General features: G+C 40.6%; 1 protein-coding gene across 1 annotated transcript in view; it reads left to right on the top strand.

The window, feature by feature from the left end:
- The first annotated feature begins 237 nt into the window (after positions 1-237).
- The window catches only part of pld1a (phospholipase D1a), a 29,869-nt gene continuing 13,482 nt past the window's right edge, over positions 238-16,624 (top strand). The window contains exons 1-8 of the mRNA XM_088310951.1: positions 238-385; positions 10,401-10,607; positions 10,867-11,036; positions 12,090-12,232; positions 13,492-13,603; positions 14,478-14,543; positions 14,697-14,755; positions 16,103-16,195. Coding sequence (XP_088167077.1) covers positions 10,436-10,607; positions 10,867-11,036; positions 12,090-12,232; positions 13,492-13,603; positions 14,478-14,543; positions 14,697-14,755; positions 16,103-16,195 — 815 coding nt within the window. The 5' untranslated portion in view covers positions 238-385; positions 10,401-10,435. The remainder of the gene's footprint in view (positions 386-10,400; positions 10,608-10,866; positions 11,037-12,089; positions 12,233-13,491; positions 13,604-14,477; positions 14,544-14,696; positions 14,756-16,102; positions 16,196-16,624) is intronic.

Below are 16,624 nucleotides of genomic sequence, written 5' to 3'. Positions count from 1 at the left end.
TAATCCCAAACTTTGTGGACAAAACAGACACGAGTTGAGGCTATGACGTAATTAAAGCGGGCCCAGTCTTCTTCTTTTCGATTGTCTCCTCCCAATTCCTCGGCATTTGACTCCCGGGAGGAATCACTCCTCTCTGATTGGCGGAGACTCGGGACGAGCCCGCCTTCCCGGCTCCGATTGGCTTGGAGTTTTTCGCCCCGCCCACATTGAGAAATCTCCCGGAGTTGACTCTTTGGTGCTTGCCACACATTTACAGTTACTGACGTTCACAAGTGGAGGAGCGACGTCGCTCTCGTTGATTTCTTTTTCGTTTTGCCTCGTCTCTTGTCAACAAGTGGACCGAACAAACGCAAACATGTGGACTTCACGTCCACTCAAAGAGCAGGTCGGTGACGTTTCGCTCGCTTTCTCATTCTGGCGGCGCTGTTCTATTTGTGTCTTTTTTTGGGGGTGTCACTACGAGCACTCAAAATGGACACCTTTGCAGCCCAAAATTTATGGTCATCATTGTTGAGTCGCCGCCGCCGCCGCCGCTGCTGCTGCTGTTGCTTTGAGATTGAAAGAAAGAAAGACAGTTGTGTAAGATTCCACAGGTGTTCGCTTCCCACCCACGCACGCACACACACACGCACGCACGCGTGCGCGCGTGCACTGGGGAAGTTAAGTTGCTGGAATGTCATGGGAAGGCTGGAATATTGTAGTAACACATTCTTAATTCACCCTCAGGCCTTTATATTTGTGTGCGTGTGACCGCGCGTGCGCGCGTGTCATTGCAAGTTTTAGCCCAATAGCATCACCCCCTGCTATTGCTTTTTTTTGTTTTTTTTTTCCAATTTCTAGGTAGGTGTCACAGTGAAAAAGTGGTGAGCACACAAGCCTCACATTTCCGAGGCTCAAGGTTCAAATCTGAGCTTCCTCTCTGCAGTTAGAGTCGTTTGGTTGCTTTTCTTCCTTCCTCGTCCCCCAAAAAATTCTTGTTAAGGTTAATTAAGTTACTGTAAAATCATGTGAATAACACACATCCATCTTTTTTTTTATATTATTCACAGGATTTTACAGTAAATCTCGATAGTTGTCTAAGGTTGTCTGTCTATATGTGCCCTACGATTGGCTGGCGACCAGTCAAAGGCGTCGAGCCAAATGAGGACAAACGCAAAAAAATAGGATGATCTGGAGACGTGCAACGCTGGCGTTTCTGTGAAGTTCATAAAGGCAACGTCAATGTATTCCAGATGTGCGACTGCAAACTCCGAGCTGCATGCGCAATAATTGAGAGAGCTGTTCGTCCCCCCAAAAAAAAAAAAAAAGACAAAAAAAAAGAGTTTTGGCTCCGCAAGGGAAGCTCGCCGCGACCCCAAAATGATTCGCTGGCGGTTTCTATCAAATTGTTTTGCAGCTGTGAGAACCAACGAGTTCACAAAGCGTCTTGAGAGTGTGAAGAGACGTTAATGAAATAAGGTTGGATTGTTTTGCCAGAATCTATCTTTCTAATATGACAAAATAAGACTAAAAAACAGCAAAACAACTCACCCTTAACATGGTTTCATGTAGCTTGAAAGACACAAATGGCGGAGATGTTTATATCTTTTCGCCCTGTAAAGGTTTGTGAGAACTGTAAAATTACATTAGACAATGTGGTTGCACAAGTCTACACACCCTCTTATAATTTGGCATGTGGCTGTCAGATGGGGGAATTGTTGTCACATGTACAAAACAGCTTGACCCGACCAGAAATTCCTGCAGCTCCTTTCTTGTTGTTGGCCTCATGGCAGCCTTCCTGACCGGTCCTGTTCTTGTCCTTTCATCCGTTTTTTTGGAAAGATTAATGATGGCCGTCTTCAAATTCTTTTCTAACCTTCCTCTGGCTGATGCCTTTGGAAAAATGAGTTCTCTCCCACGCCGTGGCAGCTCCTTGCGCACTTGTGTTCTAAGGTGTGACGGCACAAATGGCAAGAAAAGCCTCCTAGAACAGCTGAAGTTGATTTAGAGTTACGCAGAGGCACTTGAAATGGTTCTCATGTTTGAATGTGATTGGTTAATGCCCAGTTTTGAGGGTGTGCACACTTGTGCAACCCCATGATTATTTTTTTTTCTTTTAATTTCAGACTTGGAAAATATGTTTTGCCTTTTAGTGACTTTTTATTGAATCCAAGAGCTTTTCATACTCTTCGCCGTGTTGACGGTAACCAGGGAGGGCCCGTAAAGTGGTCAGGCTCTGAATTTTGGCTCCGGTCACGGTCACGATGACATAAGCGAGGACCACCACGGCGACCGAGAAGACGCCCCCCCCCCCCACTGGCACAATGGCGCCTTGTGTTTGCGGCGCTACGGTGACGAGCATGACTGCTCCCTCGTTGTCGCTGGCGCCTGCTGGAGCGTCCCTGTCACCCTGACACCCCCCCCCACCCCCACCCCCCCAAGCAAACCCTCCAACCCTCTTTTCCCGTGGATTAGATAATAGGCAGCTTTAGTGTGGGCAGAGAGAGCGAGGTGTCACAGACTTTCTCTCTTTCTTCCATCTTCTTCTTTTTGTACCATCTGCGCCACGAGGAGCTTGGCACGGCGCGCTCCGTTAATGCGACATTGACGAGCTGCGCATCGACTCAACATGCGTTTGTGCCGCTACGTAAAAAAAAAAAAAAAAAAAAAAAAGCACACTAAGGATCCTCTGTGTTCACGTTCTGAAGTCGTCCTACGCTTTGAAACACGCAGGTCGTCGTCATTTTAGCTCAAGTTTTCCGCCAAGCGAATCATCTTTGGCGGACAGCGGCGACGCTTGTTCGGCGTGGAAATTGTCCCGTTAAACCGCCGTTTGGTTTTGGTGAGTCAAGTCTAGGAAAGCGTACTGTACTTCGAGTCTCCAGCTGAGATCGTGTAAGTAACTAATTACATGATTCAGCGGAGGTCAAATGGGGTCATTGGGCAGTTTCACTTCGGGGTGTTCTCACTTTTGTTGCTCAGTGATGATTTCAAGAAATAGTTGGTCAAGCCCCCCTGGGGAGGTTTGTGATGCTGAGCGTTTGACCCTGGGGAACATGCTTTTTTTTTTTTTTTGCTGTACTGCAATAAAGTGTAATTGCACATCCACGCCAGTAGATGGCGGCGGCGCTCTCCTTCCTCATTGTGCGCAGCGAGTATTAACTTGACGGTGTAGATTTGTTTTGCAACAAAAATGCTGTTATTTAGAGTTGTGGCGGAAGAATGGGTGGTGGGGGGGAGGGTGCGAATTGTTTTCTTCTTGCTAGGGCGGCGAAACAGAAAATAATTGAGAAGCACTGAGTTAAACGCACAAACAGTCGTCATGTTGGTTTGATGATGATTTTTAGGGATATTGCCCCCCTCATTTTCAGAGGTCGTACCCAAAAAAACTCCTCTTGTGTAATCTATGCATTTGCCGCCAAATTTGAACAAAGTATTTGAGATAGAAGACAGTGTTCGAGAGAGATAGTCGACCCTGAATTGCGAAAGTTGTGGTCGTGTCACGATATGACGCCTCGATTGTTGGGCAAATATTTGCACGCGTGCGTATGATTAACACAGAAAAGAAACGAGGCCGTCAAACGCTGAAATAAAACCGATTTCAATTGGTCGTACTCGAACTAACTTTTTCCGAGGGAACGCGGCCGAATGAGCTGAAATGGGACACTCGACAGAAAAGCCATGATGCATTTCGAATCATTTCAGCCACCAAATGAAAATTTAGCCTTCAAGCCTGTTCAGTCAGGAACAACCCAAAAAAAAAAAAAATTCTCTAAAACACATACTCAGAAAGACATAACAAGCCTGTCATTTGGGCTAAAAGCGGCTCCCTTAAAAAACAAAAATTGGGCCGTGAGCTTTTGCCTAATTGTTGTTCTTTAGGACAACCAGAGCAACATATTTTGATTTTGTTGGCTTCGAAGTGAAATGACTCGGCACCCTCCAAACATCCAAGCGTCGGCAGAATGCCCTCAAGCAGAATCGCAAAGTTCAACTCCGTTGATATATCAACATTCTCCGCCCATCTCTTTTGCAAGAGAACAATCCCGCTGTTTCGCACTCCCAATTCTGGCCAGACTTCCGCTAAATATTTTTGATCGAGATGTACTTTTGTGTTTTGGAAAAGATAGCGTGCCATGTACACGAGTTAGCCACACTAGGGCGGCTCGATTATGAGGGCGGGGGGGAGATACACGAATCGCGATCATTTTAGTAATAATTGCAATCACGATTATTCAAACAATTATTGCTATTTTGGTGCAAAAAAAAACATCATAAATGGAAACAATATTAAGAAAAATGAAATGTATTTGATTTTGAAATAATAATTTTGAAAAAATAATTGCCGCAGAATTGTCGTAACATTTAAAAATTCTAAAATTTTAAAAAATATTTATATTATAATTATTAGATAATTATAATTTCAATAGAACGCTAAAATTTTGAACCCAAGTATTCTCACTGTGGTATTAAATATTGTAAAATGAGTACTATTTTAACGAGTTTATACATAAAAATACTCGATAGAATAATCACGTTTTTTTACGATGATGCCAATGTTGTCCCTGTTTAGTGTAATAATTGTAATCGTAATTGAATTTCAATTAATTGCAGAGCCCTAAGCCACACTCTAAAAAAAAAAAAAAAAAAAAAAACCTCAAAATTTCAAGGCAATAAAATTTTTATAATAATAAAATTGTTTTCAGCGCATTTCACAACAAATATGAAAGTACAAACAAGAAAAATAAATTGTTTTGGAACAAACTGCATGTGCCAACTAATCTTGTTGGCGTAAATGTCAGTAATTTTAATTTTTTTTAGTTTTAAAGTTGTTCCAACATAAATTATTGTTTTCGAAATTAAAAACAAAGCAGCATATTTTTTTCACAATTTAAAATGAAATAAAAGCAATTGTTACATTTTATTCTGACCTGCAGTCCATTTCCAAAAATGTCAAATGAAATTAAAAGTGTCCAACCGTCTCAATCCGTTTTAACCAATCAGAAGTCATTTCCTGAAAGGAAAATTAAAGGTCAAAATGTCCTCTTTAACTTATTAAATTTAGATTATTATTAAAATTGAAATTAAATGTCATGTCACGGAAGGGTTAGGTCTGGGGTGGGCAAACTTTTTGATTGGCGGGTCACAATGGGTTCAGATGGATGGAGTGTTTTGGTCACCTCACCTCATCGGTGAAAAAAAAATGAATCATTTTAAATAAAAGTGAACAAAAGTCATACAACAAAATATATATGTCTTTGAAAAAAACCCCCACCGTATTTAGAAAATAAAACATGAACAAGGTTGATTCATTTATTTTTTTTCAAGTTCGGCGGGCCGGATTAAAACATTTGACGGGCCGCATGTGGCCCCCGGGCCGTAGTTTGCCCACGCCTGGGTTAGATGGTTAGCTAATGGATGCTTGTAGTTCTGATTACAAAATATTTGTAGCCAATCAGGAGCCTGAAGAAAGTGATTTGGGGGAAAAGACCTGCCAAAATGTTGTAATTTTCACACGATATGCGTCCAAAAAGGTAATTATGGTCAGCATGACGTCATCGTGGTTCTATCGGTGTTTGTGTAGCAATATGTTTGAAAGGCTCTGCAGTGCACGGCGAGAGAAAAAGCTTCATTGCTGGCGTGCGGCCATCCTCCACACGTCTTCTTCACCCACACAACACACTTTTTTTTTTTTTTTTTTTGTTTGTTTTTCTCCCTCCTCTCCTGCTTGGAGGATTTCCACCGCGTGTGCATTTCAACTAAATGACATTTAAGAAGTTTTGTTAGTTTTCATATGTCAAGCTGCTTGGCCGCTCTTTAAACATCACCAAGACAACGGGGGACAGGAAGCAGGAAGTCACGGAAGGGAGCGACAACTCGCATTTATCTCCACCGCCAGGTTGCACGGCGGCATTTTTAGATTTTTTTAAAATGTTATTTATTTAATTTTTTTTTATGTGTGCGTATAAACACTGAGACGTCTTGCGGCATTCTAGCAATCTTAAAGAAAGCTAAAGCGATCGACCCCTGCTTCGTCCTGGTTAAGCCACGCAAGTTATGCGCTCTCTCGTCCTTCGAGTTATTCAGTTACACACGTGTTACTCTTTAATCTTTACTTGCTTCGTTGTTCTCCTGCACAAAAATATTGAGGAATTGGAGCAGCCTCTCTTGTCCGGCTTTGTAATCAACTCCCGATTGTGATTATTTCACGGCTGACGGGGAGGCGTTTTTTGGGGAAAGGCCATAAAAAGACGGAAACAATACAACGAACAAAGAACACTTGATGCAGCGACCAGGACTTCTGCGATCAACATCGACCCAAATTTACGAGCGCGTACAAACAACAAACGCTCCTAACAATTGCAAATGAGCGCTAACAAGAACTACTAACACACGCTAGCAACCGCTAACAACTTGTTACACTGTTAACAACAACAACAAATTCCATTGTTTTAACAATTGCTCACAAATTGAGGCTAATATGACCTGCTCCTATTAACAATTGCAAACAATGACTTCCAATAACTACAAATACCAACATCAACACGCAATTAACAGCATTTCAAGCTAGCTACGAAGTACGAAAAACAGATGCTAACAACTGCAACGACATTAAGCGCTAACAGTTGCTAACAACGACTTACAACACGTTCCAGCTACTGTTAACAATGCCATCAGTAACCGCTCACTAAAGCTAACTACAGCTAACTAACTGCCAACGACTGTTGCTACGCTAACTGCTAACTACTACAAACAATTACTAACAACTACTACCACCTGCCAACAACTGCTAAGAAGGACCGCTACTGTAATAACTGCTGACAAAAGCTACAATAGGGCTGTGACGATAATTCGATATCAACATGTATCGCGATAGTTGGGTGATTGATATCAATAGAAAATGGTATCAATAAATTATCGATCAAAAATAAATAAATAACGGAGCAGATTCGACCTATCACGGCCCAACTCGTCACAAACTCCCTCCCATTTAGGAAATACAACCTGAGGCTTACGCATGCGCCGCTGAGCTAGCGGGACTCAAAACAAACAACAAAGCGGCGAAAGGTCGACTTACCGGCCGACTTGACTAAACGGCCCGTAGCTCCAGCCCACGATAGCTCCGGAGAAGCGAGGCCATCGTACGTAGCAGTTAAGCCGCTAACAAGCGCCCTCCGCGTACGCGCATCGCGTGCGTTTGACTTTTTTTCGAGTTCATTTTGAAGGTTGTATTAAAAATAATAATAATTCGATGTATATTGATATAGATAAACGCTAGTTTATTTTCTCTCTCTCTCTCTCTCTCTTTCTCTCCCTCTGTGCTGTGCTCGTGGCCCTGCCTGCAGAAGCAAATTGTCCCGCCCACAGGTTCCTTGTAGCAGCCAATCAGCAGTAAGCGGCCTGTTTGCTTTTTTACCTCGAGTCACACACACTACGGGGGAGGTACCTCGGGCATAGGAAGCAAAAATGTCAGTCTCCTACAACTCACAACGAATAGAAAACTTTTTGCCGGAGTCAACTTAAAAGAAATGTTTGTTTTCATCGAACTACAAGACATGCAGTTGAGCTTTTGGAGCTCTGTGCACTTTTTGTTAGACTTAAAACTATGTTGTCTATTGTTTACCAAAAATTCTTTTTAATAAATACCCGCTTAAAGGCATTTAAACTAAGTCAAGTTTTGGAGTTTTTATCTTTCAAAATGTTGTAATGTTTTACCCCTTTTTTTTTCCAGCAAATGAATATCGGCTTCAAATATCGGTTATCAGCCTCCATGACTACTTATAATCTTTGAATAGACCGAGTGGTTGAACGAAAACGCTGCACATGCCAGACTTGTTAACTCTTCAAACAGTCGCCGTCGACGTGCCCGAACGTGTCCGGAAGTCTGGAATGTTTCCTGTCAAGCTGTTTTCTCTCATGTGACATTCACTGGTATATATTATTATTTTTTTTACCAGTTCTCCGCCTATTTGCTTTGGAATGGCCCGAAAAGGAATATGAATTACGTGGCCGCTTTTCAGGTCATTCACGACAGATTTCCAACGTGGAAATGAATATGTGTCGTTACAAACATCACTCCTTGCCTCTCCCCTTCCCTTCGCATTTAAAAGACTTCACCCTCCTTTGTCTCGTTTGTTCCCGTCAATGACACTGACACTTAATATCCTCCCATATTCCTGCTACTTTTCCCATGAATCTCACGTGTTGAAATGGCGGTTGGTGCACATTTCACAGACAGAACTTATGGAGGTCGGCACGGTGGACGACTGGTTAGCACGATGGCCTCACAGTGCAGAGGTCGTGGGTTCGATTCCTGTGTGGAGTTTGCATGTTCTCCCCGTGCCTGCGTGGGTTTCCTCCGGGTACTCCGGTTTCCTCCCACATTCTAAAAACATGCATGGCAGGCCGATTGGACACTCCAAACTGCCGCTAGGTATGAGTGTGAGCGCGAATGGTTGTTCGTCTTTGTGTGCCCTGTGATTGGCTGGCGACCCGTTCAGGGTGTCCCCCCGCCTACTGCCCAAAGACAGCTGGGATAGACTCCAGCACCCCCCGCGACCCTTGCGAGGACAAGTGGTAGAAGATAATGGATTACTTATTGAAACACTCCTTCTGAATCAATTCATAGTGAGAGTTTTCATCCAATCAGAATGCAGCTAGCTCGTGTTGCCAGGCAGATTTCATAATGCCAGGAGCACGCTCTATTCGTCCGAGGCCTTCAGATACAATCATGCGGCGTCTGTTCTGTGTCTCAAGGGGGCGTTTACAGGTGACAGACAGTTGCGAGAGCCAATCAGATCACAAGTTGGTTTCAGTGAGGCCTTCTCGCTGGTCTTACGCTGAAGTTGATGAACGTGTCTTGTGATTGGTTACTCACTCGTGAGGGGGCAGCGCGATGCGGAATCAACACACCCGTAAGTCGTAACTGGCGACCGTTTGAAAATCTAAAATATATTCTTGATCTTTTTTTTTTTTTTTTAAACAACAATGGCCAAAGGAGGGAAAAGTGTGGATTTAATTAAATAAATAAACAAGTACAAGTAACGATGCGCAATGAAAGCCACACACCGTCATACGTATGTGCGGAAAGTGACTGATGCATGAAGACTTGAAAAGCGTCGCATGTGAATTGCAGTAACGATTGTCCTGAAGAAATACTTGCTTATTCTTTTCTGGAAGTATTTTTTTTTCCCCTCCTGCTGAGTCAACTGCTTTTCCTTCTTTTATTAATGGAGCGACGCCAACACGGGGTTGTCTTGGATGACTGTGCATGTTGGATTCTGTAATGCGGGTTTCTTTTGAAGGTATTAAAGAGAGAGAGAGAAAGAAAAATCAGGTTGAGCAAGTTGGAGATACTGTTTGATGTAATTGGTGTCAGCGTGTTTGCTAATATGAAAATGAACGGAAGCTCTGTTCAGGTTGTGTTCGTGTCTTTTGAGTGCCTTTGAAATGTCAGCGACAGCGTCAGCAGTTTTCAAGTGTCAAAGTGACGACCTTATTGATATTGAATGTCATTATTTTAGATTTTATGGCCATTTTCTTGCACGGGAGACCAATTTTGAAAGCAGGAGAATGGAGAGTATTCATATTGTTTTTTAATTTTGAAAAAAAAAAAAAATAAATTCTTAAAAAATTGTGTCAGAAAAAAATAATAAAACTCAATCACTTTGGAATGATTTGTTTTTAAAGTAAAACAAAAAAAAAATGAAGTCAGGACAATCTAGTTCTTTGGGATGAAAATTTCAAAAATATTTAAAAAATGCTAAAAAAAAAAATAATAAAAAAGTCGACAGGAGATCTTAAAAATCAGTGAAAATTAAAAAAAAGATTTAAAAAAAAAAAAATAGAAAATAAAAGAAAATCAGGAAGGAAGGCTGTCTTTGGACAAAGAAAAATAAACAAGAATTCACAATTCCTGTCAGTAAAAAGGCAACATTGATTGCTTAAAACAAATATTTAAAGGAATTTTAAAATCAATTCAATTTTTTTTTCTTTTTTTTTTTAAAATTGTGGTCTTAAAATAAAATACAATTAAAAAAAAAATACGTCTTCCGTGGCTTGAAAAAGAAAAAAAAAAAGAAAAAAGAACATTGCTCTGTCATTATGTTTTTAGCAATGCCATTAAAACAACAAAGGCAGTGTCATCCTAACACTGCCCAGTGTCAACACACACTGCAAATAGATCCTCGTACCGTATCGACAACACACACGTGGGAGAACAAGGCGGTAACACTGGGCGTCTGTTAGCTTGTTGATGACTCCGAGCCATCAGCGTGCACATGATGTCGCCCCAATGACTCATTTGGGTGCAGCCCTCAAACACGCTAGATGACAAATCCTTAAAACGTGTCGATTCATCTTCAAATTGTTATTTATAAGTTTTTGGGGTCACCGTCATGTCCGTTCTCGGCTCTTCTCAGGCGCGTCCTGCTCCGGACGCTAACGGTTGCTGAGCATGCTGGCCAAGGCTCCGCCTACGACCAGCAGACTTGATCTGGTGAACGCCGAAAGTTCGGACGCCGCAGTGGCTGAGGGAATCAAAATGGCCGACCTGGTGGAGAGCTTGGATACCCGAGAGCTGGACATCGACGACGGGGAGGACGTGGACTACGACGGACACTGCCTAGGTACACTATGCGAAAGAATATTTGTAGAGTCAGTAGTATCGGTGTTGTAGTATCTGAGCATTTTCTTTCAGTCCGTGTATGTATGAAAACTGTAAAAAAAGAAAAAAAAGTACATTTATCCGCAACAGAAGCACAGAAATTTGGAGATCAACTAAATGTTGGAAGGAAAGCGAAGATTCTCCAGCGTGGCATCCCACTCGTTGTTCGCCTCCCACCAGCACGACTCTCACCCTTGCCACCGCCCTCTTTCTGCTCGCAGGGGATTGCCGCATTCCGTTCTCGGCCGTGTACGGCACGGTGGGCTTCAAGGAGGCCAGCGCCAAGGTCTTCCTTCCCACGGTGCCCATCACCGCCCGCATCCTGGAGGTGGAGCGCTTCACCACGGCGCAGGATCGCTTCAACCTGTCGCAGCACAGGAGCGTCAATAAGGTATATACACGCCGACTTTTGGATTAGTTACACGTGTATCGTTTCGTCCCCGTCGGAGAGGAAATATTTTTTTTTCAACTACCGTATTTTCCAGACTATAAGCCACTACTTTTTTTCCTCGATTTGCAACCATGCGGCTAATACAACAGTGCGGCTTTTCTGTGGATTTTTCTTTCACCACTAGGGGCGCTCTAGAGTTGAGAAAATACACAAAATAAATCTCGTTTTTTTTTTTTTTCTTTTTTCTTTTGGGTCAAAGTTGTTGCCGTCTTCAAAGGCATTGTTTTAACAATCTGTTTATGTGCATTCAGAGTACAAAATTGTTCTGTTCATGCAGTAAACAGCTCATTTTTCAACATAGAAAACGGCGGCTTATAGTCTGTTATGGCTTGTATATCTTTTTTTTCCCCCCCAAAAAAACAGTTGCTGTGGCTTATATACGGGTGTGCCTTATAGTCCGGAAAATACAGTATTCCAAATTTCTGGATTAGATTTAATTTTTGAAAGAGAATGAATAAAATAAAAAGTTTCCCAGTTTAATAGGAATGTAACGATTAATTGAAAATGATTGAAATATGCATCAAGGTAAAAAAAAAATAAAATAAAAGAATCGATATGCAAATTTTTATCGCAAAAAGGATTTGTAATGATTACCGTGGAATCTATTGTGGATTTATTCATTTTAATTTTGAGTTCGAGCACAAACAAAACATAATAATGGAGTTAAACAGTCAGATTCATTTATTTAAATTTTTTGGGGAGTTACAAAAACTCTTTGTAACAAGGAAAAAATGCAGATGTTACAATGAAAACATATTTAAGTTGAAAAAAATAAATCAAAGTGAATTGAAATCAGGAACTGAAAATCGAATGGAATCTGCTTGCGTGAATCGTTACATCAATTACACTTTAACCTTTAATGGAATATTTCTAATGCAGTTGTCCCTTACGTTTTGCAAATGTTTCGTCCCTTTTTCAGTTAATTCCCATCCAATCCCGCAAAAAAAAAAAAAAGAAGCGTGTAATGAATTGCTATCAATTGCCTCGTCGCAGTCTCTGCCCGCCATGTTCAAGATCGAGATGAAGCACGGCGAGTTCACGTGGATGGTGAAGAGGAAGGAGAAGCACTTTATGGAGCTGCACCGAGAGCTGCGCACGTACAAGACCTTCATGAGGATACCGCTGCCGTCGCGCAGGTCGGCCACGCCCACCTCATTTGCATATGGCAACTGAAACGCTAAACGGGACTGGGTCTGGAGTTATTTTTAACTCATTCAATCCATAAGACGTATATATGCGTTTTCAAAATTGTAGTCCCCGCCTCCCAAAGACGTATTTTTACGTCTTAGCCTTTAGCATCAGAGCTCCATGTTTTTATATCTTTAGAATACAATATTCCGTAGGCCTTGCAAAATCAGTCAAAAGCCATAAAAAAGCGCAGTGATGGAGGTGTTTCCTCTTGCGAAAACGTTTGGGAGTAAATGAGTTTTAATTAAGCTTTTTATTCTTTTGTAAGACGCATCCAAACGGGGGGTCTTTTTTTTGTTTTAAATAGATTTTATGCATTTTAATCAGCATATTATTAAATAACATCTTGCGTGTATGTTGAAAAACATCAAACAAAAGAAAATATTTTCTTAGTAGGAGGCTGTAGTACAGAGCGGCATTAAAAAAAATATTTATCAAATTGCTAGTCATTGTTATGCAATATATAAAGGGTAATAAAAATCAAAATATTTACACGAAACAAAATAAAATTTTAAATACACGTAGAAGCAGTATTTGTTCATATTTGGAATAGTTCTCTTTCATTGCAGAGGTGCACTTGAAAATATTGTTTTTTTTTATTTGCATACTGTTCTTTCTTAAATTATAGAATTTAATGCAAATTTAAAATAACATATAAAACTCAAATGATTCTTTTAATAATGCATGTGGAGCCACGATTTTGGTTACATTTTTAATCTAAAATCCATATTAGTGACATTCTGGATGACTTTTCTCACATCCCGTTCTATTTGAAGAGCATGCTAATGCTAACCTGTATTTATTCATAATTATAGACTTGATTTAACAAACTGGCCAAACTTGCTTTTCCAATTGCCGACGCTTTCCGATGGTGTCATTACATTTATGTACAGTAGATCCACATGTGCTGTTCTTTATTTATTTATTTATTTTTTAAGGCAGCCGAAATGTGCACACTTACCACGACACCTTTCCGCAGTTTTCCATCCCACTAGCTCCAAAAAAAAATAAATAATAATGTTAAAGACTTTATTGCATCGGTGTCACAGTGTGACAAAACATTTACATACGCAACGCTACCTTCAAGACTGACTCACCCCGCAGTCAATTTATTCTCGCTAACCACATTAGCCTGCGTAAACAGCTGCGGGGCCGGGCAGTGCACCGCAACAATGTTTTGAATGAGCAAATATAATTGTTGTCACAGCCACACGGTGAAGAGGAGGACGGTGAGGAAGAGCGAGGTGAGGGAGATGCCTTCGCTGCCCCGAGGCGGAGGCGACGAGCTGGTGCGTGACGAGCAGGTGTCCAGCCGGCGGGTAAGGCGCGTCGCATGATAATCACACACTCCTTTTTTTTTTTATTTATTTATTTTTTTTGTGGTGATTAGACGCAAACTTCGTCAGAATATTAGGAACACCAGCATGGTCCAATGCAGGGGTGAGCAAAGCATTGCACATTTTTTTTTTGTCTGATACGGCCTACTGAGCGGAAGCTGTGTGTGCGCGGGTGTGTGTGTGTGTGTGTGTGTGGTTTGGGGGGGGGATGTACATTAAAACAACAGGAAAAAAGGCCCACCTCTACTTCGCGTAAATGTAACCTATCACTTGCGAAAAATAATAATATAAAAATAATTTAAAAAATAATAAAATAAAAAATAATAATTAAATACATAAAAAGAATTATCAAACAATTTTTAATAAAAAAAAGTGGCCAAGTGCATGCAAAAAGAGATTTATTGAGCGTATTTTCTGAACTATAGACCGCCCCTAGTGGTGAAAGAAAAATCCACAGAAAAGCTGCACCGTTGTATTAGCCGCATGGTTCAAAATCGAGGAAAAAAAATAGTGGCTTATAGTCCGGAAAATACGTTACAATAGATACGAGAAGAACAGTTCTTAAAAACCTTGAAACAACGGATATTTGATCATAAGGTGTAGCAACACATGTAGACAGACAAGATACCAATACTCATGCATACATTCTTTATCCTCTGCAAAAGAACGACAGGTTTACTTGTACGTCTTTGTGTATTATACTGCCGCCTGGTGGCCAAGGTGCGCCTAACAAAAGATTGCTCACGTTATTACTAGGGCCCGTCTCATTTATCAGCCTGGCAATTTTTTTAAAAATGTTCTTTTCCACATGAACACATTTCCCAATAAGACAAAGTTTGCACGTGTGTTCATCCAGAGACAATTGGAGGACTATTTGAACAAGCTGCTGAAGATGGCTTTGTACCGCAAATATCACCACACGGTGAGTATCCCGTGGCGCCAGCAAGCGGCCGCCGTCGCTTATGCTTTTGTAATGTGATGAGCACATTTATGGCGACATCAGGAGCCTCGTCTCGCCTAAGCGGGACGCAAATGGTCACACGGTGTGACGCTGTCGTCTGCTGTCGTTTCTCAGATGGAGTTCATTGACGTCAGCCAGCTGTCGTTCATTCACGACCTGGGCCCCAAAGGACTGTGAGCGCTTGCTTTTTCGTCACTCCAATGCACTGTTGAATCACATTTTTATGATTATTTTTTGTTTTAATGTACTAATTAAATTTTTATTCATATTTCAAATTATATCCATAATTTTTCTTTTTAAAAAAAAAGAAATATTATTATTATTGTTAAAATAGCTATTTTTCCCCTGCGTGCCAAAGATGTTTTAATAAATAAATGAAAAATGAAAAAAATTAAAATAAATAAAATAAATTGATTAAATTGACTAATGGTTTTAATATTTTTTTATTTGCTCAAGTTAATTAAATAATTAATTACAATTTTTATTTGCTCACGTTTTTGAGATGTTTGCTCATTTGTGTTTTTACAATTTACGATGTGATCGTTACTAAAAGTAGTTTGGAATATGACGTCACCTGTTTTTTTTGTTTTACAAAAGATTGTTGTTTGCCGCTAATTTTTCCACGCAATTTTTGCTTGAGTTTCACATGAAACGTGATTCGTCTATAGAAAGTACACGTAGATCAGCCTTGACGTCTTTCACCATATCGAAATCAAAAATGAAAAAGGTTGCAGCATAAGGAGGATACCGTTGCCCTAACTTGTGTATAAGTAGAATTTGGAATATGGAATATGTCACAAACTAGAGCCAATCCAAAATATGTCATCATAATTTTTGGATTCAGATGCATGAAAATATCCTAAAACCGTCAACATTTTCCTGGCACCACAACTTGCGTTGCACAGCATTCTTTGTTTTTTATGTTGTGTTTTTACGTATTAATTTACATTTTTTTTTGTCATTTTTACCCAGCTGTTATATTTTCTTCGCTTTTTAGGCGCACTCTTATTTTTGTCTTTTTTTTTTTTTATTCATTAATTCATCCATTTTGTTTTGATTTCTTTGACTTTAAATTTACTTTTTACTTTCTTCCGTGTTATTTTCAATTGTATTAATTTTTTTTCCCCGTCAATATGTGCATAATTTTTTTATTTTCTTTTTATTTGGGTTATATCTTCATACTTTATGAGGATATATTTTGGTTTTGTGACTTATTTTTACTCTTAACATTTGAGACATATTTGCATTCCTAGATGTACCGTATTTATATCCATTTTGATTGATATTTAATATTAATTTCCAGATGTATTTATATTTATTTTATATTTATTTATATATATAATTTTTTAATTTTTTCTTTTTTATTGATCCATTTTGAGCAGTATACCTTAAAGGTAATGATCCAAACCAACTGTGCGTTGACGTCTCTTTACACTGTTTGTATAGTTATTAGAATGTGTGTTGTTCTTATCGTGCGTTTGCGTGTGTGTGTGTGCGTGTGTGTTTGTGTTTGTGCGCAGGGAAGGGATGATCTACAAGCGCTCCGGGGGTCATCGCATCCCCGGCATGAACTGCTGCGGTCACACCCAAGCCTGCTACCGCTGGTCCAAACGGTTTGTGCGCTTTTTCGTAGCTAGTTAGTTAGCATGATGACGCAACATCAGCATTTTTGTCGTTCTTTTAGCGTGACCATCTCAGGAGCCATGCGTTTTTTTGAACAAATCCACCCCGTCAGCATGTATTGCTCCTCCAGTGCTTCGCAATCATTTTATGTTCCGCCCCCCCCCCCCACCTAAAAGAAAACAACCCCCCCCCACCCGGTCAACCCGACCACGCCCACCACCGCCCACTCTCCGTCACAACTATAAATAATAGCATTTTGGTTGCAAAACAAACCGACACCGTAGAGTTAATACTCGCTGCGCACAATGGGCAAGGAGTGCGCCACTGCCACCTACTGGTGTGGAAGGTCAATTACACTTCACGTCTGAAAAAAATTTTTTTTTGAAGAAGCACTACTTTGCAATGATTGTCTGTTTTTC

The sequence above is a fragment of the Idiotropiscis lumnitzeri genome, chromosome 1 (assembly GCF_059441095.1).
Source record: "Idiotropiscis lumnitzeri isolate Australia: NSW breed Sydney's pygmy pipehorse chromosome 1, RoL_Ilum_1.0, whole genome shotgun sequence".
NCBI classification, from domain to species: domain Eukaryota; kingdom Metazoa; phylum Chordata; class Actinopteri; order Syngnathiformes; family Syngnathidae; genus Idiotropiscis; species Idiotropiscis lumnitzeri.
Note: the sequence above shows the minus strand (reverse complement) of the source record. Positions and strands in the feature narration are given on the sequence as shown.